At 41.2% G+C, this 27,794-nt stretch overlaps 1 protein-coding gene and 1 non-coding gene across 5 annotated transcripts in view; one reads left to right on the forward strand and one right to left on the reverse strand.

Annotated features, from left to right (window-relative positions):
* Dnm3 (dynamin 3) overlaps nucleotides 1-27,794 on the reverse strand; it is a 485,510-nt gene that overhangs the window by 26,293 nt on the left and 431,423 nt on the right. For all 4 annotated transcript variants that reach the window (XM_052200636.1, XM_052200637.1, XM_052200635.1 and 1 more), the window contains one exon: nucleotides 1,663-1,827. In XM_052200636.1, coding sequence (XP_052056596.1) covers nucleotides 1,663-1,827 — 165 coding nt within the window. The remainder of the gene's footprint in view (nucleotides 1-1,662; nucleotides 1,828-27,794) is intronic.
* On the forward strand, nucleotides 10,360-10,500 carry LOC127697946 (small nucleolar RNA SNORA51). The gene has a single exon (XR_007980613.1). It is a non-coding gene; the product is annotated as a small nucleolar RNA SNORA51 (small nucleolar RNA).

Below are 27,794 nucleotides of genomic sequence, written 5' to 3' on the forward strand. Positions count from 1 at the left end.
ACCTTGGTACACCCTATTCTTTCAGAAAAAATCCTCAAGTCAGATAGACTTACTACTGCTAGTGGTTTACGAATGGAACCCACAGCATCCAATGGGTTGAGTTAGGCCAACAGGCTTAGACACCAGGTTTCTCCTGAATTCTAGTTTAGGGTACTTCCCAGTTTTACAATCTGATTTTTGACTTTTCACAAGCTATGTTCATAACATATTTAAAGCAAAACATGTCATAAGAAGATACATATAAATAAAGTGGTTGGACTCTGGAAATCAGTCTGGCGGTTCCTCCGAAAACTGGGTACCTTACTTCCAGAAGATCCTGCTATACCACTCCTGGGCATATACCCAGAAGACTCCCCACCATGTAATAAGGATACATGTTCTACTATGTTCATAGCAGCCCTATTTGTAATTGCCAGATGCTGGAAAGAACCCAGGTATCCCTCAACAGAAGAGTGGATGCAAAAAATGTGGTATATCTACACAATGGAGTACTATTCAGCCATTAGAAACAATGAATTTATGAAATTCTTAGGCAAATGGATGGAGCTAGAGAATATCATACTAAGTGAGATAACCCAGACTCAAAAGGTGAATCATGGTATGCACTCACTAATAAGTGGATATTAACCTAGAAAACGGGAATACCCAAAACATAATCCACACATCAAATGAGGTACAAGAAGAAAGGAGGAGTGGCCCCTGGTTCTGGAAAGACTCAGTGAAACAGTATTCAGCAAAACCAGAACGGGGAAGTGGGAAGGGGTGGGTGGGAGGACAGGGGAAGAGAAGGGGGTTTGCGGGACTTTCGGGGAGTGGGGGGGCTAGAAAAGGGGAAATCATTTGAAATGTAAATAAATTATATCGAATAAAAAAAATAAAGTGGTTGGTTCCCCTTTATTGGGATTCAGAAAAGCCACCTTCTCTAATAAATAACTGTTTTTGCCAATGGTACTTAACCTGTACAATTTATCTTTTTTTTAAAAAAAGTACCACATCCAGACTGCCACCAACCAAAGCAGGAAGGAGCCAAGCAAAACCAATAGTTTTTGAATGGCTACAGTAGTAGGACTCTGAAGGATTGGTGGTTGTAGCATCTTTACCTTAGGAAGTCAGGCTGAGATGGACATAGTGGCTCACACCTGGAATCCTAGCACTTGGGAGGCTGAGTCAGAGAGGGCACCTAGAGCTCCAGGTAAGCTATACTACACAATGAAACCTCGTCTCAAGCTGCCCTCCAAAAGACAATATGATTGCCTGTATAGTCAGGGATTAAGGTAAGATGTCTCTTCCTAGGTGAGAAGCACATTCCATAGTTTGAGGATGATAAAAATGATCATATTAATATACACTGTGTAAGCCTTTAACTCCAAGGCCTAGGAGCACTGGTATCTGATTTCATCCTTTACTTCACAAGGCCATGAACATGATAGTCTTTGCTCCTTTCCAGAAGACAGCCAGTTAGAAGCAAGTTGATGTTGTAGTTAGACATTTCCTTTGTGATCTCTCCCATACTGGTCACCCACTTATAAAGGCAGAGCTACATACTGGGCAGTAAGTGCTTCAGTTATACTGAAAATATCACAGTGACACTCAAGAAAAGGCGCTCAGTTTCCAGATATGGAAGGGTTAGAGGGTAAAAGGAGAGAGTTTATAATCACTTACGTTATTGATCATAAGATGCATTATTGTTTTTGGAATTAGGTCTCGGATGCACTTGTTGATTATTGACATGTAGGAGTCTACTAGGTTGCGTATGGTCTCCACTTGTCTCTCCAACTGTGGGTCCATGGAAAAGTTTTCTGCTTGCCCATTTTCATCATTTTCAGTCTAACAGAATGGAAACAAAAATGTGGATTATCTCATATTCTCTCTCAGAATAAAAATACCAAACATCAAATGATTGGTTTCTGCTTAGGACAGTCAGTCAGAACCTTGCAATTGTCTTTTTACTTTGAACTTACCATGTTCTAGCCAAAGCAAACATTCTGATTACAAATGAACGTTGAGACAAATAACCAAATAAACAGTGCACCTAACAACACACCTCAAGAGAACAACCTAATCTTAAGCCATTTGTAAGCTGGCCAGAGGCCTGAGTCCAAACGGATGATGCAGATGTGAGCCTCTCTCTGGGAGGACTCTCCAGGGATCCTATAGATTACAATGACCTTGATGTAGTTCTGGCACTGCTGGCTTTGCTCTGGATTCGATCAGCCCAGCCTCAAAACTCAGTCCCCTAGGACTGGCCAGGAGTCCAAATTTGAGATCTGGAAGATAATTCATTCTTTCATGCACTTGCTGGAATTCACTGTGTAAATTCATGCTTCTGTCGTCACCGTGGAAGCCTGGCTCCATTGCGGAAAATGGGCCATTTTAACTTCCAATGTGTTATTCTTTGAATAAAGCAGAACCCTTTCATACACAAAGAATTTATTTGTGCAACATGAGCGAGGCATCTGTTTTCTATACTATACGACTTGAGTTAATTAATTTTGGCTTATCCACCTAGAGGCTGGGCTGGAATGGCATCTTCGTCATTAAGCGCTGACCTATTGGCTTGGCATTGAAATCAATTTAGAACAAATGGTCTCTATTTCAAGTCAGGTTGAAGCATCTAAACCTCAAAACATCATGCAGATATTGTTAGTGGTCTGGCTACTTTCTCATATTTGGAAAGATTTAATTATGAATGTAAAGGGGGGAGGGTAATTTATTGCTTCTGACATTGGCATGAAGTATTTTTCTTTGGAAATGTACGTACTTTGATCTGCCAGGTTTTCAATCAGCTCCAGGCAAAGCACTGTGCTAACTGACTGGATCTTTAAATGAGGAGTCTTTTCTTTGAATTGATATACACATATGAAAGCCACATTTATTTTAGGCTACAAAAATCATCAATAAAAGTGTATGGGCATTTCTAAATCAGAAGGGTCTCTTTGAAAATATATACTCACTCTAGATATCAGTGGTCCTTTTCTGCCCTGAGGTATAGCTCGTGCCTTGCTGTGGGCTATCAGAATAAGGGGATCCCTCAGGCAGCTGGGTGCAATAGCAAGGCAGAAGGCTTAGAGACTCAGAATCTTAGTGGTTATTCTGTTCTGTTCTTTTGCTTCTTTTAGTGGTCTTGGGTCACTAAAAGAATTACATCTGGTGTAATAGTTCTGTTCTTTTTGTTCTGTGACAAACACATATTTTAGATGAAAAGAATCTAAAACATTTCTAGTTAAAACATTATTTAAAATGCAAAACAACAACTACTAGTACTAAAGTACTAGTACTACTACTACTACTACACACACCTGGCTGTTATCTGCATAAGCCCCTTCCCAGAAGCACTCTCTTCCTCCCACTCTTCCTAGTGTAGACCCCCTTCGTATTTCAGACCTGCTTCATTCACCCTTACCTCTTCTGGACAAGCTCCTGCTGCCCTGAAGGCTCCACCCCCACTTCCCCCCAACTCCTTGCTCTTGTTTGTGTTATCTCCATTTATCTTACATCCCCCCCCCCCCCCCCCGCCTTGTGAGACTCTAGTATCTATTAGAGATACTCTAATGTATCTCTCCATTCTTAGCGCAGACCTCAGTGTTATGCGTTATGCGAGGAGGGGGAGAGAAGGGGGGTGTGTGTGGTTCATGCTACAGATGGCTTTACCTAAGTCCACGAAACTGTCCTAATGCACAAAACCTAGAATTTTGTGGATAGATTTATTTTTTCTGTGTAAAATAATATCAGCTTCCACAATGCTGAGAGTACAATAGAGTTTGTTTCTCTGGTCTCAAAAAACTTATGGACTTTTGTACAATTGTATTTAGCACTGGAGCATGATGGCATCTCAATATCAACCTGCTTCCTCTGGCAAAGCCTCTTTTCAGCATTTGGTGTGTTTCAGATACCATAATCAGCAGTTTGTATAGAAGAGGCGCACCTCAGTGCTAACACGTGGGCACCAGGGTTACTGCACCCCAGGCAGGAGCAGGACAGGGTTCTGAGTACGGAAACTCGTACGACTGATGTAAAATGAGCATGCTTTCCACAACAATGAAATAACTACATTACACCAATTCAGTTTTATACATGAAGTAGTAAGTTTAACAGGAGTTCCGAGGAAAATGTCATTAAGATACTGACATTCTCAAGAGCTAAATGACTGAGCCAAAAGAGGAAAGCTGAAAGCAGGAGACACACTGACTCTCCAGTGGCGGAGGTGGCGGGGGTGGGGAGGAACTATATTATTTGATTTCCTATCTCCCCATTCCACATCACTCTTAACCTTTAGCCTTGCATTTGCTTATCAAAATGCATTTGTACTTTCTGGAGCAATAATCTCAGGGTTAGAATGAACAACAGACATTGGCTGAATAGCGAAAACACCCCAGGATAGAGCTTCTGCTAGGACTCCGTGAACAGGACCCCAGGAACCCATGGAAGAAAACCAAGTGGCGTTGCCAAGATGTGAAGAAAGCTTCTGCGCAGAAAGAGGTGCGAGGAAAGCAACGCCTACAGGACAGAAAGAAAATGTTTGCCAGCTATGTGTATCAGACAGGGGATTAGTATCTTGCCTCTATAAAGAACTAAGAAAAATCAAATACTAAAATACCCCACTTCATCAAAGGAACAAGATATTTTGAAAACAATGGAGTACAAGTAGCTGATATACATATGAAAACAATGTCAACATCCTTAGTTATCAAGAATCAAGCCATCAAGTCAAAACTACACTGAGATAAAAAACGCATTGTCCCATTAGAATGGCTGTTCTTAAAACAAGGACGATAAAGCCCGCCACAATAAACGCTGGTGAGGATGAACATGATGCGGCTGGGAATAAAAAGCTCAGCGACTGTGGCGATCAGGATGGAAGTTCCTTAGAAAATCAACTCCCATATTCACCAGCTGTGCCACTCCTGGGGATAGACCCTCAAGAATGCAAGTCACTTTAACAAAAAGATACCTGCTCAACCATGTTTAATACAATGCCTCTCACTCACTGTAGGCCAGCTATGAAATTTACCTCGGTGTCTCTACAAGGGATAGCATGAAGAAAATGTGATGGATTTTATTTTTATTCTATTCTATAGAATCAAGCTATGCTCTTTGCAGGAAAATGGATGAGATTGTACATCCCATTAAGTAAAGTAAAACCAGACACCAACAGGCAAGCATTTTCTTTTAATGAGAAACCTAAGTTATACACACACACACACACACACACACACACACACACACGAGAGAGAGAGAGAGAGAGAGAGAGAGAGAGAGAGAGAGAGAGAGAGAGAGAGAGAGAGACTATTAAGAGGGAGACAAGGGTTGGGCTAGGAGAAGGGTCAAGGGAGTATGGATGGCCAAAGTGCATGATATATTCAACAAGACACTATGAAATCCATTAATTTGAATGGCAAATAATACATGAATAAAAAAAATAGTCAAAGTGGGAACACAGAGTTTAAGGCATTCCAGAATGGCCAATCAGACAAAGTGAAACTCTTCTCAGGTTTTGGAAATCTGGTAAATGGTAACCACACCTGGCATGCAATGAACACAATGGGGAGACCATGGAATCCCGAATGCAAATTCGACATCCTTGCTTTTACACGGGAAGCAGTATCTGGCCTTTCTAGCATGTCTGGCAAAGGGAAAGGAGTCTTAGGTGGGAATTTTAAACCCAGTACTTGCAGCAAGAAAACGCTCCCTTTTTCTGCCCCCCCTCAGCTCAAACCCTGTCGCCTCTTTCTGGTTGTATGCTGTGCGTAAGCTCGTGTTTTTTCCCCCTTTTGTTTAAATTACAGGATTGCAATTGGATTCTTTGCAGTCAGAGCACTGAAGTGACAGCTGTTTATCATTATCCTCATCAAGGGAATGTAAAATAAAAATAGTAATTTGTCTCTGATCTTTGGGGCAAAAAAAGAGCGGTCTGCAAACATTTAACCTTTTATGTGCGGGTTCATTGGTGCTGTTTACAAAATGTGAATAATACTGTAGAAACTTATTTTTTTTCCCTGAAAAACACAATGGATAGGCGATCTTGCTGCATGTTATTTTTTTTTCTTCTTCTACATGGCCTTTGAGAAATCTAATTAAAGCAATAAAAACAGTCCTATAAATATGAAGTTTAAATAACTTTCTAATGAATTAGTCACACAGTATTTAAGACATAGACTGTTTTTTTAACAACATTTTAAAGAAATGGCTACATATTTCTGTATCCTAAGGGCTGTGTGCTGACATCTTTCAGGAGTACAGCTTTTCCTCCCACTCTGTGAGTCCCAGGGATTAAAATTGGGCCTGTCAGGCTCAGTGGTAAACACTTTTAACTTCTGAGCCATTTCAGTGCCTTCTCCCCATTTTTTCATATAAAAGTTGTAACATATACTACTTTAACAGATGAGGGAGTGAAATATTAAAAGGAAGATAATTTTCATTAAATCTTGAAGACTCCATTATAGAATTCTGAGTGTGACTGAACACCTATTTTTCATGCCTCTGTATTTTCCTTAGAAAAATTTCTAAATTATTTGATAATCCTGAGGATTATTGGAACCATTCAGAAAGCAATGTTGACAGCAATATGTACATATTAAGCAGTAACATATAAACATAAAGATACCAAGGTGTGGAGCTTGCTGTGTCTTTTCTCAGTAGCAGAGAAAAACAGGGTAATACTCTATATATCTATACATACTTTGTTCCAGATAAGCAAGTTGTTCTCTTTAAAACATTTAATATGATTATATAGTTTACTATTTCTGTAAGCAACAAGAAAAAATAAGATTGGATCTGTCATTAGTGAATCCAGTCATCATTACGAAAACACTGTTACCATGGTAATGTACTTTCAGATTTTTCCAGCACCACATTATTAGAAATGTTTTCACTGAAAACTTTTCCTGCTTCCAATCAATTGCCTTTAAGTTTTTAAGGCTCTAAAATTATACAACCACACCGTGCAAAAACCCACAATCCAGAAAGCCTCAGAGGGTGGTCTAGGTGTCAGTCTGGCAATGTGACCTGTACCAGTGAATATTTAGTGTGTGGTGTGGAACTGCAAAAGGTATAATGTATAAAGGCAGAGACCCACATCTGAGCTCTAAGCAGGCAGGACATAAAATTATGAGCCTGAGTCCAAGGCTTTGCTACAGGGGCTCAGGAGGCACAGGATGGGGTGGAGGGTATCTCTCTGAACAGGAACATTTGAAAACAATCTCAGCACTTGGGTGAGGTTTCAAACACTTGTGACGGCAGGGGCATGGCCATCATTATCCCTTTAGTACTTTGCAGGAGCTAATGGACATTGTTGGCCTTTTCTTGAGGAGTTGGGCTTTTGTTTCAGGAGAGTTCTGAGACACAGCCTGAAATGGCTGGGTGTCAGTGTGGTGGGAAGCAAGGCAGCCAGCCCTCCCTTCGCATCCCTATGACTGAGCTTTTCATGTTGAGCCCTTCTTCATGGATGAGACAGAGAACCACCGAGAGCCAGTACTGCATTTAGTCAACCAGGCATCTTGACTACAACTGAAGGTGTCCTCAGATCTGAACTGTGGCTGTGGCCAAAACACCTAGCAGCAGGAGGAACTTGGGGCTGCAAGAAGCATTCCCAGTGCGGGAGGCAAACCCCAGCCTAATGTGACTCAGGTTACCCAGCGCATCCTTGCTGACCGGCTGGGCCAGGCTCTGAGGGTTCAGCCGCTTGCCTCTCCATCCTTCTTAGATTTTCCAGTTACTTCACCTGAATATTAGTTTTTATTCTTCATGTAGTTATAAACACATTTCTAAGTAATATCATAATAAAAGTGATAAAACCGCTAATTAAATCCTTCAGAATTGTCAGTACATCTAATTGAAAATAACAGCAACAAACGCTAATGAGACATTTTAAACTGAGAAGCAGGTTTGTGTCTTTTCTTAACTCTCTCCAGGCCAAAGCTTCCTCACTATATTTGTTTCTGTGTTCTGCCAGCATATCTGCGTCTAACAGGCAGCTTAGGGACAGCTGAAGTGACTAATTGGGGCTGGAGCGGGTAAGGGTCAAAGCTTCTGGCTTATAATGGCATTCACATTTAAAATCAATAAAATTGCTTTTATAAGTAAAAGGTAGAGATGAGGGGTCTTGGGACAATCTAAAAATCTTATACAACTGATCCTGAAGTGTCTGTATATGATCCCCATGGATCCTTTAATCTAGTTCAGTGGTTCTCAACCTTCCTAACGCTGCGACCCTTTAATACAGTCGCTCATGTTGTGGTTACTTCATAACTATAATTTTGCCACTGTTATGAATTGTAATGTAAATATCTGATGTGCAGGATATCTGATATGTGACCCCTGTTAAAACACACACACACACACACACACACACACACACACGCACGCACACACTTGCTTTTTTGAGACAAGATTATGTTAAACAGCCCATAGTGTCCAGGTTGATCTCAAACTTCTGGTTCTCCTGTCTCTGCTTGTAAGTATGCCATTATGTGCAGCCACCAGGCATCTTAACCCTCATTAAGAAATGGGTATCAGGGGCTATAACTCTGTACAGTGAAAAGCCAGTCTTGTTACAAAGTTTTGAAAGGTGAACAAGTGAAGGAAAAAAAAAACTTATAAGCTGTAGAAGAAAGTCTGATATCTAATAACTGATTTGTCTGTTAAAACATGTACATTAATTAATCATAGACTGAAGGAAGCTAGGTGGTGACAGCGAAGCCTGACTATTATGAAAGCAGCTTGGGAGTCGGCAATCGTAATAAATGAACTGTGTAGCGCTGAAACTATGCAGTTAGTGGTATTTACTGCTTTCCTTATAAGGTAGATCATCTTTCAAAGTTCGATGTGCATGAGTTACAAAGTAAACAATGTTTTTTAAGCAATGCATTGAAAGTACAAAATGGCATGGAGTCGCTTTTCCCTAAAGTGTAGCAAAGAATGTCAAAGCCATAGTCCTGAATGGAACATCTGTATCACATCCCTTTCTCCAGGGATCTGAGAGCATCACGCAAGATGGGGCATAAAGACTGTAAGAGCCAGAAGCTGGGAAGGACTTCTACAATGGCGTCTTTGAGCCATGATGGGCCATTACACCCATGAACTCACAACACATGCTGATTGTCTGTACAAGTCGTGTATAAGATCTAGTCAGTAAACATCCCAACATGGGAGGGGCTTCAGAGGCTCTACTCCTAGCTAAGGAGCGATTGGTAATTGATGACTGCTAGGGGAGTGAGAGTCAGTTTGCTACAGTGGTTTGGCCTCTCTTGGGTGACCTGTTCTCCAGAGCATGATGCTCTACACTTAGGGACACATGACCAGCACGAGTTAGATTCAGTTAGAAAGGAAAAGACATTTAAAGCTTATTTGAGATGGTATCTCAGAAAAAAAAAGAGATAAAGATGTGAATGCTGCTAAGTTATATGTTTGTTTATTTTTACTTGAAGGTGATGGGGTGGGATATTGGAGGAGGTGCTCCAGAAGGAACAGGGCATGACATCAGGGTATGACTAAAGACTACCATGTATGTGTATGGAATTTTCAAATGTTTTTAAAATCTCATTAAAAATGGTGAATTTTTTCAAAAGTCACATAGCGGGTTCCAGGTAAGCCTTGGTTACATGATGAGACCCCCATCTTATTTTTTTTTTTGAAGCATGAAGTACTTGAAGAACATAAGAGAAAAGTATATTAGTCTCCCTGTGTAGTCCTGGCTGTTTAGAAGCAGAATCAGATTGTTCTTTCTTTCTTTCTTTCTTTCTTTCTTTCTTTCTTTCTTTCTTTCTTTCTTTCTTTTTTTAGTTTCAATGTTTTATTATAGAAAAGTAAAAAGAGAAAAGGAGATAGAGAAATAAAGAGAAAAGAGAAGATAGAGGGATGAAGGATGGCCATGACCACGTGAAAAGGGAAAAAGAACAGAGAGAGAGGGGGAACAGAGAGAGAGGGGCAGAGAGGACAGAAAGAGGTAAGAGGCCAGAGAGGGGCAAGAGGGGCCAGAGCCAGATTATAATTTCTAACAAATATTAATGAGTTTATAATTCTAAATAATTAGTTTTATGGCCAAGATCAAAACTTTTAAAAAAAGTAACTGGGTAACGTTAAAGGTGCGAATGCAGGGTCAGATAACTCAGTGGATAAAGCTCTTGTCTATTATGAGCAAAGTACACCTAAACCAGGTGTGTGTGTGTGTGTGTGTGTGTGTGTGTGTTATCCCTGTAATCCCAGTACCTAGGAGATGGAAAAGTGAGGACAAGGCATTCCAGGTCATCTTGGCTACATATGAGCTCAAGGCTAGCCTGGTCTATCTGAGATGATGTCTCAGAAGAAAGAAAAGGATGCAGATGCTGCTAAGAAAAAAACATACATTTATAATTGATCTAAGGTTTCCTCTTTCCCAAGCATAGCTTTAAGAATCTTAGATGTCACTGAGTGTATAGAAAGAGGTGGCAGAATAAATCTACCCAGTGTACACCTCAACCTAGGTCACTGTGCCTGATCTGTGTTGTAAATGGAGAGACATGGAAAAAAAAGAATCCTAGATGTATCATTATTAATGAATACTATGATTTTCCCTTATAAATATATTCAAACTAAATAAAATGATTTATGAAATAAAGAGAAATGAAAAACTAGGTTAATTTTTTCTTAGAAATGTCACTTTTTAAAAATCAGTCATACTGTATGGTTATAACACACCAGTGTCCACATGAATCCAAAAGAGATGTAGCATCCAGCTAACTTCTTTTGACTCCAAGCTACTTATGTCTTAGAATACTTATAAGATGGAAAACATTAGAACTGTTTCATACATGTGTTTAAAGTCTAACTTTAGGAAAATCCACCACCAGAATCATGTGGAATGGACAACCTTGAGTGTTCAAATCACTTTCATCTGAGGAAAATTTAGAATAGAATATGAAAAATAAAATCAGACAGCCTATCATAGCTTTGACCTTAGTAAATTCTGTGACATTAAAGAAATTAATATTAGAAATTACTTAGCTTCTCTGGGCATTAATTTCTGGACCTGTAGGAGGAGTTACATTATCATCATGCACATTTAATGCAGAATAAGTGAGCTATAACCAAATAATATATTGAAGGCACTTAATGTAATGCCTACATATAGTAAGTGTGTGATCAAGATATGTTACTCATTTTTATCATTTGAGATGAGCGAGATCAATTTCACGTGTGAAAACAGTTTACAAAGTCATAAACACGAAGATCCCAAGGGATCTGCCAGTATCTATAGAGAGCTAGGGATGGTCCTAACCATACCTTGAAGCTCCATGGATATGGCTACTAGAAGACCTAGAAATGAGGTATTCTCTTATCTATGTCCTACAACTCCAAGGACATGAACCACAGAGCTGTAGGTTCTAATTATATTGATATGTGATAAAGTAGAATTCAGACCAAAATTCATATTGATGGAAGGTTTAATCCAGAGGGTACTACGGGTCTCAACATATGCATGCAAACATTGACACACCCAAAGGCTGTAAGTATGAATCTCTGGATCTACATAAACTATGTAAACACTAAAAGGGAGTAGACGAGCAAAGGAAGGAGTCAGTTATTGCTGTTTACAGATACAATGATCTTGTATTCAAGCCCTAAAGACTGCACCATAAATCTCTTAACACTGATACATGCCTTCAACAAAGCATCAGGATGTAAAAACAACATGCAAAAACTAGTTTTTCCTCTACATCAACAATGAACTTGCAGAGAAAGACTTCAGGAAAGCAGGCCCATTCACAATATCTTAAAAACCATATAGGAATTAATCTAACTAAGCAAGTGAATGACTTCTGTGCTGCAAAAGTTTAAAATACCAAATCAAGAGTTTGAAGACGATGCCGGTAGATGGCGAGGCCCCCTGTACTCATCGATTGTCGGAATTAGTATTGGGAAAGTGATGTTAGCACCAAACTGACATACAGTTTCTGTGTGGTCTCCATCAACACACTGTAACATTCTTCATAAAAATAAAAAAGGGAGATCTAAAATTCATATGGTCACATGAAGACCTTGGATCCAAAATAAGCCTTAGTAAAAGGAACAATGGTCAAGGCATCCCCTTATCTAACTTCAAGTTATACTACAGAGTCACAGTGATAAAACAACAGCACAAAAGCCAGATGTGTAGATCAATGAAATAGAAGAGAGGACCCAGAATTAAACCCAGGTAGCTATAGCCATTTAAGTTTTGACAGAGATGACAATCATATACCTTTGAGAAAAGACAGCCTCTTCTAGAAATGGTGCTGGGAAAACTGAAAATTCACTTGTAGGAAAATGAGACCCGACTGCTGTCTCTCACCTAGAGTAAATATCAATCCAAATGGATCAAAGATTTTAATGTGAGTCTTGAAAATCTGAAAGTGGTAGAGAAAAACACTTCAAGATATAGAGATAGGTGAGAGATTTCCAAAAAGACTTTTAGTGATTTGGGAAGTTAAATCAATAATTGAAGCTTCTACAAAGAAAAGGAGACAATCAAGGGATGAAGATTCAACCTGTGGAGTGGGACAAAAACTCTTTTCTAGCTATGTATTTGGCGGGGTATTAACAGCAAGACTACTTAAATGTTACAACTAGATACTAAAACCCCAAACAATGCAACCAATATAAGGCCTAATGACAAGAGCAGACAGTTCTCAAAAGATGAAGTACATGTGATCAAGAAACACCAAAGAGTTCAACATCTGTAGTCACCAAGGAAATGCAGTTAAAATTACACTGAAATTACATGTCACCCCAGTGAGAATATGCGCCATTTCAAACCGAGTAAGAGGAAATGTTGATGAGTGGGTAGGGGGAAGGGATGCCTGCACAATGTTGGTGGGGATGCGAACTGGTGATGCCCTTGTGGAAATCAGTGTGAAGTTTCCTCAATAGTGGAAACTGTACTATTATATGTCCAGTCACCACCCTAGATAAATACCAGAAGCATCTGTAAACTGAACATGCTGCAGAGACCTTGCACATCTGTGTTGACTGCAGCACTATTCACAACAGCTAATATTGAACTAGTAGATGAATGAATGCATAATAGATGGCATACATTTGGCATGACAATGCTCCCACAAGAACTATAGACTAACAAACGCCCTAACTACCAGTCATGAAAAAAACCTCCTTTTGGAGTGGTTGGTCAGAGGGATCCAAATGACTCCCAAAATAACACAGGCTATTGTTGCCCTTGGATGTCCTCAGGGACAGAGGGGTTGAAGCCCCTATTGCTTAAAACACCACATACTTAGGGCAGGGGACTTAGATTATTCAAGCTGTATCTAGCCTGAAAGCATCCTTCCAGGGGACAAGGTTCCACAGTACCAACAAGTACTATGTAAGCAGCAAAAGTAGGGGGGACAATAAGTTGTCCTGCCCAGCTGGGACACCTATGAATCACAGTGACCTATGGTATGACAAGATGTCCATAAAGGTATAATAGCAGTGCTCACATGGTGGTGGTAACCAACAGCTATCTAAATGGGTTTAAGGTCCACTCAACAGGAGAGAAATCATGCCTGGTATTAGAAAGCTAGCCACCAGCCTGGGACTAGAAGGGAATCCACTACCGCCACTTTACTAGAATCCCTTAACTGCATTATAAGTCTTATCCTTATACCCTTAAATAAGTATAATTATCACCTCATATCAAAGAAATGTGTCTTAACAGCAAATGGACACTATTACAAAACAACAACAAAACCCCACAACTGGACAAAATGTAAAGATCAATGGATTATGGGGAGCCCAGCCCCAACAGATACCTGTATAGCATAACATCTTCAGTGATGGCAAAGGAAGCAGTGTAGAATGGGTGGAAAGAGTCTGAGAACTCTACTGTGTGTCTGTCTCTCTTAGAAAGAACTGTCCAAACAAGACACTATCAGCAAGAACAATGATGACACTATCAGCAGACACGCTAATGTGGAGTTGGAGCATCTCACAAGGGCAGACAACTGCAGCTAACTAATGGCTGCCTAGAGAGGACAATTGGCCTCTTCCGGGAATGAGCATGATTGGCTCATCTAAGACAAAATAGTCAGCCCCGAAGCTTAATACACACAAACAATAAAAATGGACTCAGAAGGTTATATCTATATATTTGTTTGTCTCTCTGTGTGTAACAATAATAATAATAAAAAAAGAGGTTGTCAATTTGAGGTGGAGGACATGGGAGGGGTCGGAAGGAGGGAAGGGAGAAGTGATGCCATCATATTTTGATTAAAAATGAATAAAGTTATTTAAAATAAATAAAAGTTAAAAAGGAATGTGTCATGTATACATGATGGAGTTTTTATTTAGCTATAAAAGAGAATAAAGTTATATAGTTTGCTAGAAGATATACACAACTGGAGTTCATATTAAGCAAAGTAAGTCAGATTTAGAAAGATAAATACATCATGTTTTCTCAAATGTTATATAATGGATTAGTTTTAGACACACACACATACTCTCTCACACACACATACTCACAAAACATAAAAGACTGAGGGGAGGGGGGCTAGCAGGAGGAGTAAGTGCATGGAGTGGACATTGTCATCATCCATGAGGTACCTAACTGAAAATATCTTTATGCAGCTCATAACTAGTTCTTTGAGCACGTATCAATAATTTTTTACTTTTAAATAATTCTTAATAAATACTTCTGAAATAACTTATAGACAATGGCTATCTATCTATCTATCTATCTATCTATCTATCTGTCTGTCTGTCTGTCTGTCTGTCTATCTCCAACCACATTGATCATCAGAGAAATGCAAATCACAACACATTGCATATACATAGTAAGTTATTTATAATGTGCTCTGTAATGGTACACAAATGCCATTTTTTGTTTTATTTTTGTAGCAAGAGAATGATTTGTCTTATTGATTACATACTATTTCATCACTCCACCAGGATTTGCCTTGCTGTTTCCTTTGGTTATCTTTTAATGTACCCTTTCATGAATGTTGTAGAGCAAAAAATGGTCCTCAATGATCTTACAGAAATGGTATAAATAGAATTTTCTGTCATACTTGTAGAGTCTATCTTGGAATAAACCAGTTTATTGAACATTGGATTTCATTATAGCTAATCTTTGCTATGTGTTCAACTTTTTACATGCTATAGGCTTCTTGGAAGATTAAAGGAGGGAAGAGAGCACAGGTTTTGCCATCTATTTTGGGAAGAGACTATGAGCAGGTGAAAAGCAACATATCATGAGGTCAGTGAGTCGAGAGTGCCAAGAGTGTGGTTGCGTGTAACTGGCTTTCCAAGAGAGGAGGGAGCTCTAGAGGGAACTCTAGAAGTTTCAGGAAACAGACAAGGCTAGTATCAAGAAGACTGGTGAGACTTGATTTGGTTGCCATGGGACATGCAGATACCATGATGCCGGGGGTCAAGAATCTTTCTTTTAGGTGAGGAACATATGCCTTATGAAGTTCTAAGAGGCTATATTAGACAAAAGAGCGAAGACACTCAATATGGCGTGGAAAACTTGCAAGTGTCAGTATGCTGCTCAGGAAGAGGGAGATACAAGAACTTGCTTCCTATGCTCCTTTCCAATCATATCAGGGCATTGTCTATTCCCAATCAAAACTAGGTGCACCACAGCCTGTCACTTTGGGCCATGTTTTCCCTTTAACTCTGAATGACCGGTTGGTTGTCTAATAGTTACGAAAATCCTTCCATCATTCAAGATCTGGCCAATGTGACTGCCTTTTCTAGTAAGATAAGCCAGAATTAATCTCTCTCTCCTTCCTTCATGCTTAGCATATTCAATTCATTTTGTCATTAGGAAGTTATATTCTGTTCTTGTAGCTAACTTTCTAATGGGTCCTTTTGATTACATTTTAACGCATTTCACACAGTACCTGTCTTAGTCCATTCTCTATTCCTAAAACTGACTACAACAGTCTGGGCCATTTCTAGAGGTTTGCATAGTTCAAGGTTGTAGAGGCTTGGCAGTTCAAAAGCATGTACCTAGAGTCTGGTGGGGGCCTTCTTGGTATATCAGCACATGGCAGAAGTCAACTCAGGATGTGGCAGAGAAAGTGTACTAGCCCAGTTCTCTACCTTTAAAAGAATAAGGTCACTAGTGCCATCAAGGGCCACAAATATATCTAGTCTTAATGATCTTCTCAAAGCTCAACTCTTCAATACTACTAATATTTAAATTTGGAGATGAAATCTCCAACAAATAAACTTTTGGGGGGCATATTCAAACAGTGACAGTACTTAATCATATTTATGTAGAAGCAGCATTTTTCTTCATAAAGACCTAAAGGAGGAATCAGAAGAGAATGGTAAAGGAATGGTGTGTATATATAATTCCAGTACTGAGAGTTGACACAGGATAATTGTAAGTTCAAGAGTAGACTAAGATGCTAATTTAAATAACAAAACACAACACAACACAGGAGCCGCTTAGTAATATGTGTACATCATGTGTGAGTCTCACGTAAGAGGGATGAGAGGAGAAAACACATGTGCAGTGGAAGTGATTGTAAAGGTTTCTGGTACTTTTCTTCTGTTCTTCCTAGTAGGTGCCATGCCTTCTTGGAAGGGAAGTAAGCCATTGATGTGACTGAAGGTCTTATATGGAGCAGGTCACAGACTAGATGACCAAGAGGCCTATAGAAGCCAGTGAATATTCTGCAAGCATGAATTTGGAATGAGTCAGTATTCATAGGAAGATTTCCTTTATTGGGTTTTCACAGAACAGATAAAGCAGACAGTATAAAGACCTAACATTGTTGATGGATTCAGGTCCCTCGCCATAATCTCTAACAAGTATTCAACATGAAGAAGGAAGGGGAGGCATTGTAGAAGGATACCCCAGATGGCACTGAGACCCAGGAAGGGTGGGGATCTTCCTGAGGAACTGTCATAACTATCTGTTGTTAGAAATGAGGTGCTCCCCCAGCCTGCCTTCAGTGTCAGTGTCAACATCATCATCAGTCGCCAAGCCAAATGCCCTTTAAAAGGTCCCTACCATCACAGACTGCTCTCTTGCTCTCTTGCTGTCTGTCTGTCTGTCTGTCTGTCTCTTTAATCCCTATTCTGACACTGCCCCCCCCCCAACCTCCAATGAATCTTTTGCATGAGATCTGTTGTATGGTGTGATCTTTGCAGCATACCTTGGCCGCAACCTGTCAAGATATTCTGAGCAAAACCCTAACACCTGTCAGTCCAGGACTTCAACTTTGCTTTTGGGAGAATTATCCAGATGATTTTGAAGAAAACAGGACACCGGTGCTCTATCAACGAGGCTGTGCTAACTGGTCTGGAGGAAACCTGGCGCATTTGCAGTTTTAAACCGTGTTCCAGTTTGCGAGCCCCGGCAGTAGGGAGACGGCCTGGGAAGAGCTTAAATGACGGGAGGTTCTACTGACGATTTTGTATAGGGCAGAATAAAAATTGCTGTTTGTGATCTTGGGCCAAAGAGGAAAAAAAAAATCCCCAGGAAAAAGAAGGCTCTGAGTTAACATAAAAGTTAGTATGTATGGTTTAAGATCCAAATGTGATCTCAGCTAGTTTCCACTGGGCAGGCGTCACCATTCCCAGACAGTCAACCTTGGCACTGTGGTAGGCAGATGACTGAACAGAAAAGGAAAAATTACCAAACTTTCTTCTAAAAAGAAAGTTGCCTTCTTCAGAACAGTTTTGCGTGTGCGTGTATGTGCGTGTGCCTGCCTGCGTGCACATGTGTGTGCACGCCTGTGTGTGTGTGTGTGTATGTGTGTAGGGTGGTCATCTCTAAGATCCAGTAAGATTGAGAATAAGTGCTAAGAGGACGCAGGGTGCTTAGAAGACCCCACCGCAAGCTGCGTCAGAGTTCAGCCATTCGCAGTCCGTCTCCAGTGGTGACCATGGGAGGGCTTGAGGCAGCTGTACAATTTCAGTTGTAAAAGCTGGTCCCAGCCCTGGTATTCTTAGTAGCCATTTATGACTCTTTTTCATAAATCTGGCTAAAATGTTTTTGAATTCCTTTACGCTTCCTGCCAGTCCCACCTTTTGAAACTAATGAGTTCCGCAAGTTTATAACCTGCCTGTATGAAGTACATTTCCTTTCATTTACCCTGAACTTACTTCAGTGTGTTTTAAAGAGTACCCTCCTTGTCCTTAGGAAGAGAGAGTAAACAGGATTATGAGATGAGGACAGATTGGCTGAAGTAAGTAGGGGAGAAGAGGAGCCAGGTGTCTGAGGAACTGCAGACCGCCTTACATCCATAGTGTAGTTAAAAACACAGGGCAGGGATGGCAGGGCCAGGAGGGAGGAGCTCCTCCTCCGCACAATGGCTTAGTTGTTCTCCTGCCCAGACCTGGCCAGGGGGTCCTTGCTTCCTGTTTGGGGCTCCACAGCTCAAATGAAAGGGAGAGCTTAAATGTTTAGCAGATAGCAAGAAGAAAAAAAACAAAAACAAAACAAAAAAACACGAAGGAACACCAAAAGCAGAACCCACAGAAAAACAAGGCAAAGTTGGATTTTTTTGTTGTTGTTTACAATTAGGTACTTATTTCATTTTAGAATATGCATGACTCTATGTCTTAAAACGAAAACATCCAGGGCTGACAATCATTAGTAAGACTGGAGACAGAAAATGATGTCTCTTATTTTTTTGTTAAGTTTCTATTTCTGAAATAATTTGGGGTTTATCTTTGAACATGCCTCCCTGGACTAGATGTGAGGCCAAGTGCGTTATTGGTTCTGAAGCATGTGCCCCTTTCAGTCTAGGCCAAAGGATGAAACATGAAATAAACACCTTACAAAAGAAGGGGGCTGACTATCATAATGCTAATATGTGCCCTATTTTTAAAAGTATAAAGTAACAACTTTTTAAAACATTGATGTCTTTGGGCTGAAGGGTGAAGTATCAGTTGTGTACCCCCTCCCCGACTTCACCCCCCAGTCACAGTATAAAGCTGGTTACAGGAAAGTCTTGTGCTTTAATGGCAAATAGGGCAAAGGTTATATGCGGCAGGAATCCAGCCCTGTAGAATGTACAGGGCGCAGACTGGGTTATAAAACTGCTCATTAAATTGCCCTGCTCTGATTCAGAAGCAAATACATGAGCTCAGGGAGAAGAGGCACAGAAACTGTCTAGAAATATTTCCGTGAAAGACTGTGCAAATAGCCCTCCCTGGTCATGGTGTGAGCACAGTGGCCGCTCGTACAAATAGCTTCACTTAAAAGACTTTTTAAATACCTTCCCCCGCAACACTGACTTTGACCGACTGCCAAGAGTTACCTAATGTTGTTTGATTTTTTTTCTCTTTTAATTTTTCTGAATAGACTGTATGGTGCACACATAGTAGGAGGGCACGGGAAGGAGCCTGGTTACTCACCCTCCATCCCAAATCCCACTTTAAAGCTCCTGAGTTTTGTACTGGTTTTGAACGTCAACCCAAATGATAGAAAGGGAGGGGGAAAGGCATTTAACAATTGCCTGGGCGATGGTTGTCCACACTTCAGTATCTTAGTGGACGGAAAGGGTAGATGGAGGAATTCAAAGCTAATAATAGTAATGGCTGGCTGGCTAAATAATGAGCGGCAAGAGGACTTCTAAGAAGGCAGTTAGCCCCAGAGCAATTCAGACAGACTTGCTTACACAACGGCTGGCTGCTCTAGGAGGCAGCAAGCCAAAACCAACATCAACACCCAGCAGCGCCAGTTGCTCACAGAAGGAGTGTGTAGCTGGATGCTGCTGAAGTGCATTGTGGGAATGAATGAGAAGTCAAGACCCCCATCTCACTTTTAATGGGAATCTTGTGATGCCCCAGACCCTGTCTGAGCCATAGGAGGGGCACCCTGCTGGACTCTGCTTGGGCCCTGTGATTAATGGGAGTGACAGGAGGTCAGGCTTGTCTAGAAAATAGACTGGGGATGAAAGCGGTAGGCAGTGATTCATGAGCCCTGAGTTCGACCCCCACTGCTCTGTCTGGGGTCTCTCTCATCGTTTCCGCAGTATGCGCTGGGGTTGGGTTGGGATGAGGTACCCAATGAGGATATGTGTGTGAAAATTCTTATTTATTTATTTATTTTTTATATTAAAGAAAGAGCTACAGATGGTTTGATTCCGTTCTCCCAAGACTTGTGCTATCTTATAAAGGCAGCCTGGAGCTGCTTGTGAGAAACGTGAATCCAAGTGAGAGAGACTCCCTGTTAAAAGCAAGGCGGGATGGAGACAGGCTTCCAGCCCACATCCCGGGCTACCTAGGGCAGGTGTGGTCTTGAGGGGTTGTTGCTGATGCTTTGTGGTGGGGGAGGGAACTGTCTGAGAATCACACAGACATTTGGCCAGAGTAAAACTATGTGTTTGATACATAGGAGCTGTATTTCACCACTAAACCCAATCACATCCTGTGAGTTAGCTTGGACAGTGCTGAACACATCTTGCCAGCCAAGCTTGCCTTCTCAGAGTTTGCTACGAAAAGCATTTCCTCATTCACCTAGCTGTGAACAAACAAAATGAAACAAAACAAAACGAAACAAAACAAAACAAATGCCTTGGCTCTTTTCCCCACTTTTCTCTGGCTCCTAAAACATTTCATTCAGGAATAATCACTTCTTTTATGTTAATAGATTTTTAAAAATTGGTATCGTCCTTCTGAAGTGGCTCTTTACAGTTTGGCCTCTTCCTGATTTTACCAGCCATTTACTCTGATCTGTACATTTATCCCCTTGACATGGCCCGTGCTGCAGTGTGGCGTGGGTGTTCAGTGAACTGTATTCGTACACGGAACTCATCCTTAGATGGAAGAGTTACAGCACTAGCCCCGACAGACAGACGAGGAGGTGTTCACACTCTTTTTAAAGTGGCAAAGCAAGGGGGAGGGAGATTGTTAGGCACCAGCCCCAGGGTGTGGCTCTCCGGGACTCTGAGCAGCAAATAACTACCAAGGAAAAGGATGGAGTTCAAGAATTTACAACTGGCAGAGCTGTTCAAGTGAGGCACTGGCTGACATGAGTCTGGCTCAAGGAAATGTCCCACTTTCACTTCTGAGGGCCCCCTCTTTCTCTCTCTGTGATTGGTGCAAATGCAGAAATGAATCAACTCTGCTAGGAGTCTCTGAATGTGGCACTTAGTGTAGCCTCCTGATTCAAGTGGTACCTTATCCACATCCTCCCCTTAGTAGGATGAGCAAGTTAGGATGGATGGTGGGCTAAGGGGTGGGGAAAGGAAACAGCTCCCATTTAACCCTAGCACTCAGGAGACAGAGGCAGGGGAATCTCAAACCTGATCTACACAGCAAATTCAGTTTTAAGAACACAGCACCTGAAGGGTATCTCTGGTCTAGCAGAAAGATCTGTGGGAAGAATACTATGCCACATGTCAAAATAACTTTAGTTATCCTGGTGCTGTGTAAGAGACTTTTTTCCTGAGGAGACACATCTCATACACACACACACACACACACACACACAAATTAGCAAGATTTAAAACCCCTCATTTGTATTCCTGAATCCCTGGAAAGGAACTGTTATTCACGTGCCAAGGAATACAGCAATTCGTTATTATTTTTTCTTTCTTTCTCCCTATGTACCCTCCCAATAAGATTAAAAGCAGTCTGGGATGTGGATTGAATGTTGAGGGAGGAGAGGAGTGGGAGGGAGAAAAAGATGGCCTTTTAATAGCCTCTGCCCCACTCATTCAACACAGTAGAAACCTTGTGTTTCAGACTGAAACTCAACAGTTTCCTTCCTCTTAAGCCTTGACTTGGCTGAGAGCGAAAGCCATGTGCTGAGGTCTCTGGACAGATCTGGAGAGGCAGTAAGTCAACAAGTGGTCTTCCTGAGAGGGATGATGGAGAGGCTGTGGGAAAGTGTGGTAACCTTGGTTTGTAAATGAGCAAGCAAGCGAGCAAACATACATTTTGGAGTACTCCTGCCCTATCGATGGTCTCCAAGAACAACACGGAGTTTCTGTGCATCTTTTCAAGTGTGAGCATCTTGCAGAATTCCCCCACCTAGGGTGTGCTCAGGAAACTGATGTCCTGACGGATCTTTGCTCCAGATCTGGTTTTGGATGTCCACCCACACTATACCTGTTTAATTTGTGGCCATCCCTCAGTGTCTGTTCACCACACTCACACTTGGGAAGAGGACTGATCATCTGTTTTGTACGGTGCCCCTTGGTTGGAATTTAGTACTAATTTCAAGTTATATGAGTGCATTTTTGTTGTTGAAGAAATAAATCACATTGATGGCATGTTTTTCTCAGTGCTGTGTCAGGAGATGTGTGGTGTCCATCTGTCCTGCCATTACCAGGGACTTTGGTGATTTGGTTACAATGGTGTCTTCCAAGTTTTATCTCCTATCAAGTTTCTATTTTGTCTCCCTTTGAAACTTATCTTTTTAAAAATTGGATATTTTACTTATTTACATTTTAAATGTTATCCCCTTTCCGATTTTCCCCCAAAGCCCCCTCTTTCATCCCCCCTCCTCCTGCTTCTATGAGGATGTACCCCCACTCACCCACCCACTCCTGCCTCCCTGCCCTCACATTCCCCTACACTGAGGCATTGAGCCTTCACAGGGCCAAGGGCCTCTTTTCCCATTGATGCCCGACAAGGCCATCCTCTGCTGCCTATGTGGCTGGAGCCATGGGTCTCTTCGTGTGTGCTCCTTGGTTGGTGGTCCAGACCCTGTGAGCTCTGGTTGGTTGATCTTATGGTTCATATTTTGATAGTGTGAATATTCCATTTGTTATTCAACTTTCACTTCCTTGTTTCAATATCCACTGTTAATAACTGTGATAGATTGCACATGACAATTATTAAACTTCTTCTCAAAGCTTATGAAGTAGATTATCTTTGGTAACTAGGAGCTTTCCCTTCTACTTTTTCATTGTCAGCTGGTTTATTTACATGGCTATTTAGGCTTATAGCTGCTGGGTCCTATTCCACAGTGATGGTGACTTTACTAATAAAGTCACTCCAGATCTAGTCCCTAGGAACCTCCTTCAAGTTTGACTCTGGTATCCTTTTCACGTGTTCTATAAATGCTTGAACATTTCCTTGTTTTCCAGTGCTGTGAGATAGTCCAGGCCCTTCTTGTACTCCTCAGTTCCACTCCTGGAATCTCTCCAAGGACTGCTGGTTTCTTTTATTGGAGACTAAGATAAAATAATCTTATCTTTTCCTGTGAGTCACAGTGAGTACATAGTCCTCCCAGTAGAAAACAAAGAGATACTAGTATAGGCCCGGGGAGGAGTAAGGACCCTGAACTTTCAGTGTTGTCAGGTCAACATTTTTACAACCATAAACTCCCCCAATCTGGGTATGGTGGCAAACATCTGTATTCCAAGCAACCAGGAAGTAGCGGCGGGATGCTTACCACAAGAGTGCCAGTTTGGCCTACCCAGCAAGATCCAGATGTTCAAACACGAAAATAAAACAAGAAATTAACTTCATCTTCTGAGGCTCAGGGGGCATCAAGGAAGGAGGGGGTGGAAGGAGTTACAGAGTCCAGTGATAGGGAGAAGGGCTATGAAAACTCATCTTCTGTGCCTAACAGGGCCAGTGCAATCACAAATCCACCGCAGCTCCAGTTAGCGCCTTGTGCTGGGCCTGCACATGAGAGGGCTGAGCAGTAGTCAGACGTTGTTTGGCAGAGTGCTCATGGTGGAGTTATGGGAAATTATTGGCTATTGATGGATACTGGGAGAGGTGAGTCGTCCTTGTCTTTAGTTTGTATACCTACTATTGAGTCCACCGGGTTCCACTGAACAGTTCCACACTTGTGCATATGCAGAGAGCTCTACCTAAACTCAGCGGCTCACTAGACAAAACAAAAGAACACGTATGTGGGAAAAGGACTTCTAGGGAGGAAATAAGGTGTGGACAGGGGTAGGTAGGGATAAGAGAGGGCAGGGTGTGTTTTCATATAATGTGTTTAACTATGTGCTCCTGGAGTTTTAATATTTACAAATATAATCTGTTCTGGAAAAACTGCCATGTTGTCATTTTCTTCTGATGCCTTATATAATACACTAGGCCTTCCCTTCCTATCCTTTATGCCCCGTATACATTTCTTGTATCTTTGTCTATTTATATTTTATATTGCAATTGAGTAGTTTGCTCAAGTATATTGCACTGGAGTATTCTCTCTCTCTCTCTCCCTATCTTCTTTATCCTATCTGTCTGTCTGTCTGTCTGTCTGTCTATCACCTGCTTTTCCCCCTCTTCTCTCACCCCCCCTCATGGAGGATTTTGTTTATTCCATTCTCCCCACCTCCAGAAGAACTGTGATAACTGACGTTGCCTTGGTAACTATAATCCACTCATGGTGGATGGCTGACACTGTAATTCTTGTGTGATTGTTCCCCCTGAAGAGAGTTAGCATCTATCAGTACACTATTCGACATAATCCATTTCATTTGTTTTCTATTCAGATTTTCTATTCATTCATAGTTTTAATTTTAATGAGTGCCTTTTTCTTTCTTAAAGGTCCATTTGATTGTTCGTAAAACATGCCTTTAAAATAGTGATTGGCAAATTACATCTTTTTTAAAATATTTTTATTTTCTATATTCCTTGTTTACATTCCAAATGATTTCCCCTTTCCCAGATCCCCCCTCCCCATATGTCCCAAAAACCTTCTTCTCTCCATCCATTCTCCAATCACCTCCCTCCTTTTTTCTCTGTCCTTATATTCCCCTCCAATGCTAGATCAATCCTTTCCAGGATCAGGACCCTCTCCATACTTCTTGGGAGTCATTTGTTATGCAATTTGTGCCTTGGGTATTCAGAACTTCTGGGCTAATTAATCTTTAAACATTGACGCTGAGTCCACAGTCTCTCTAGCATATATTGTCATCTTGACTTACTTGTGATGTCTTTTCCAGTATTGGATTGAGTGTTTATGTTCAGTTGGGTGACAACAGAGTCAAACCTCTTAGGACAGAATCTGATAGATGTGTGGCTTGGGGAGGTGGAGGTCCTGGCTGCTAGGTAGTTTGAGAATCAGGACGTGAGCAGCGGGGGAAGGTGAGAAGAAATGGACTAAGATGGGGCTTGCTTCAGAAACAGACTCATCTTAAAGGTCTCTGCTCTGCTACTCAACAAGACATGGGACATTTTTAGGGACATCAAATGGCCAAATCCCTACTTTGTCCCCCTGCTTTGTCTTCCCTCTTCCCTCATTTTCTCTCTACTTTTTTTAATTGATTAGAAGGTTTGATCAAGATTATTTGATTAACACTTAATTTTGACTCATATAACTCCTTCAAAGGATCAGAGTCCCGCTCCAAGTTCAGAGAGCAGACAAGCGGTCGAGTCCTGGGGTCTCGTGCAGAAGCAGGAGCCAGAGGACCAGGGCATGGCTTGGCAGATGCTTCTGGCAGTGTCTTCTGAAGGACAAAGGCAACACCCTTCTCCTTCCTTCTGTAACTGGAGTCGAGTCACCCACATGAATTCTCTCGATAGCCACAGGAATACACACCCTTATTGGCTAGACTTATTATGTGAGCTACAACTGGTGTGTGTAGCAAGGTGTCTAGCAGCTTGAGATTTTGCTGAAGCGAACTGGAATCTGACGTTCAGCAAAGTTCTATGCAAACAACTGGCACAGGGGACTGACTGGAAGTTGCCTCTTCATCTCTAATAAGTATTCCTGTGAGAAGGAAGATGTTCATATGACAAATATAGCTGTTACTCAGCTTATGATTGGGTTACATCCCAATAAACTCACCACAAATTCAAATTATGGAGACAAACCTCATAGAATGTACCCAGCCCACCACATATCACAGTTTCCTCTCGTGTGGCTGATGTAGAGCTTGACTGCTACCACTTCCCCGTATCACGGGGTGTATCCTAGTGCATACTTTTAGCCTGAGAGAAGCTTGAAATTCATAATTCCAAGTACAGTTTCTATTGACTGCATCATTAAACTCATGCCACAGCTAGGTGGCTGGGGGGCCTCTCTAGTGCATTCAAAGCTATCCGGACCTCATTCACAGAAATGATCTTTCCAACTTGAATGGATTGGCAATTTCAAGATCCAGTCTCTCTGACTTTGTAGTCAAGTTCTTGCACAGAGAATAAACTGGAACACTGTGAATTTTTAACACCCACCATGAGATTGGTAGTAACAGCATTAGGTTCAAAAGTATATCCCTATTGTTCAGTGGATTGTGTGGGATCAGCCAGTGGAGTGAAGTCCTGTATTGCACAGATAGATGTACTCTGAGAAGTAATTTTAGACGCCAGGATAACATGTTGAAACCATGCAAAACTACAATCCAGTAGTGGATATGATACCTTTTGGCAAACTCCTGTTTGCTATATTAGTTTCTGTGTGATGCTTAGCTTCTATATTAGTGTCTGTATGGTGATCTGGGAAGCTGGAGAACAGAATTCATCACTTAAGCCCTTCATCCCCAGCTGCTGAGAAGGGAATGCATTCTGACCTCTGGTATCACAGTTGGGCCAAGTTCCATACACTGCCCTGCTGAGCCTGTGGTCATACAGCTCTGATGAAGACATCCTGCCTCAGGAACGCAGTGTGAAGAAAACTTCACGACACTCTGGTTGTTTGGGTATTTTCTGTCCCTTTCAGTTGAGTTGAGGCTGGCTTTGCCTTTACCCATGGATAGAAGGTTGTCCTGAAATGCTGTGATCACATTTCCTCCATTATGGCTTTCACTTGAAAAAAACAGATCTCATTTTCCTGAAAGCACACAAAACCTCCTGAGCTGAGACCTGATAGCTCAAGTTTCAGGCTGAAGAATGATTGGGGCTGATGGTTTATGCTAAAGATGCTGACAGATGTTGACCAGCCTTGGAAGGCAGTCTGCTTAGGGAGTCCTGGGTGACAGACCATGTGGCTACTTTGAAAATGCTAAATTCTTGTTGCCAAGCAGTTTTACTTTAAGAGAAACCCCAACATCCCTTGTATTAACATTTTAACAGATATTTGGAGAAAGCCACCAATTACTCTGCAGTGCAGGCGTCAGAAATTCCAAAGTCCTAATTTTGCATTTTTGTTGAGACACAAGATGTGTGCTTGACTTACACCTCTAAAAGGTCAAGTAAGGGTCAAACTCCCAGAATAACAATATTTAAAGAACAAAGTGAAATGTGAATCCCCCAAACTGTTACAGGAATGTAATGTCGGACCTTGATATATTTCTGACAATGGGTTTTCTTTACCTATACTCTAAAGTCTGAGTCAGGGGATGGATGACAACACCTGATGGATCAGAAACAATTGAATGTTTTAAGTGCTCTACAGGGGTTGAGTGCCTCCCTGGGAGGGTAATAATTCAAAGGATGTCAGTAGATGCAAATGAGTTTTACTATAAGGAGGAAAAAGAGGTGAATGGTACCTTTGTCTCTGGGAGACTTAGAATTTCAGACAGGCTTTATTTTGGATCGCTGTAGTCAGGCTGTCTACATTTCTGATACCTTTTTCAGTTTGGAATGATTGAATAATATTCTCTATCTCTGCATACTAGACTGTTTAGGAGTGTTATGCTATTCTGTGAACAGCTGTGCTCTCCACATGTATGCATGTATGAGTTCCCTGCTGTTACAAAAGAGTTTATGAATTGTGTCTAGTATAAAAAAAGAGCAAACCCTGTTTTTCTGATCTTTCTCTTTCCTTTTTAGTCATCCCTGCTATTTTAAAAGATTATCTAGAGGTTTTACTACATAGCTAGGCTCTTAGAAGAAGTCTTTCCTCCAAAGTTAACTACTTCCTTTCTTCTGCTCATGATAACGTAATAGATGAGTCTTATCTTCTAAAAGCCCAAACGCTGTAGAAGCAAACACGAGGTATCTACTGCTGCTTCACAAAAGAAAATTGA

Source organism: Apodemus sylvaticus, chromosome 12, assembly GCF_947179515.1.
Source record: "Apodemus sylvaticus chromosome 12, mApoSyl1.1, whole genome shotgun sequence".
NCBI lineage: Eukaryota > Metazoa > Chordata > Mammalia > Rodentia > Muridae > Apodemus > Apodemus sylvaticus.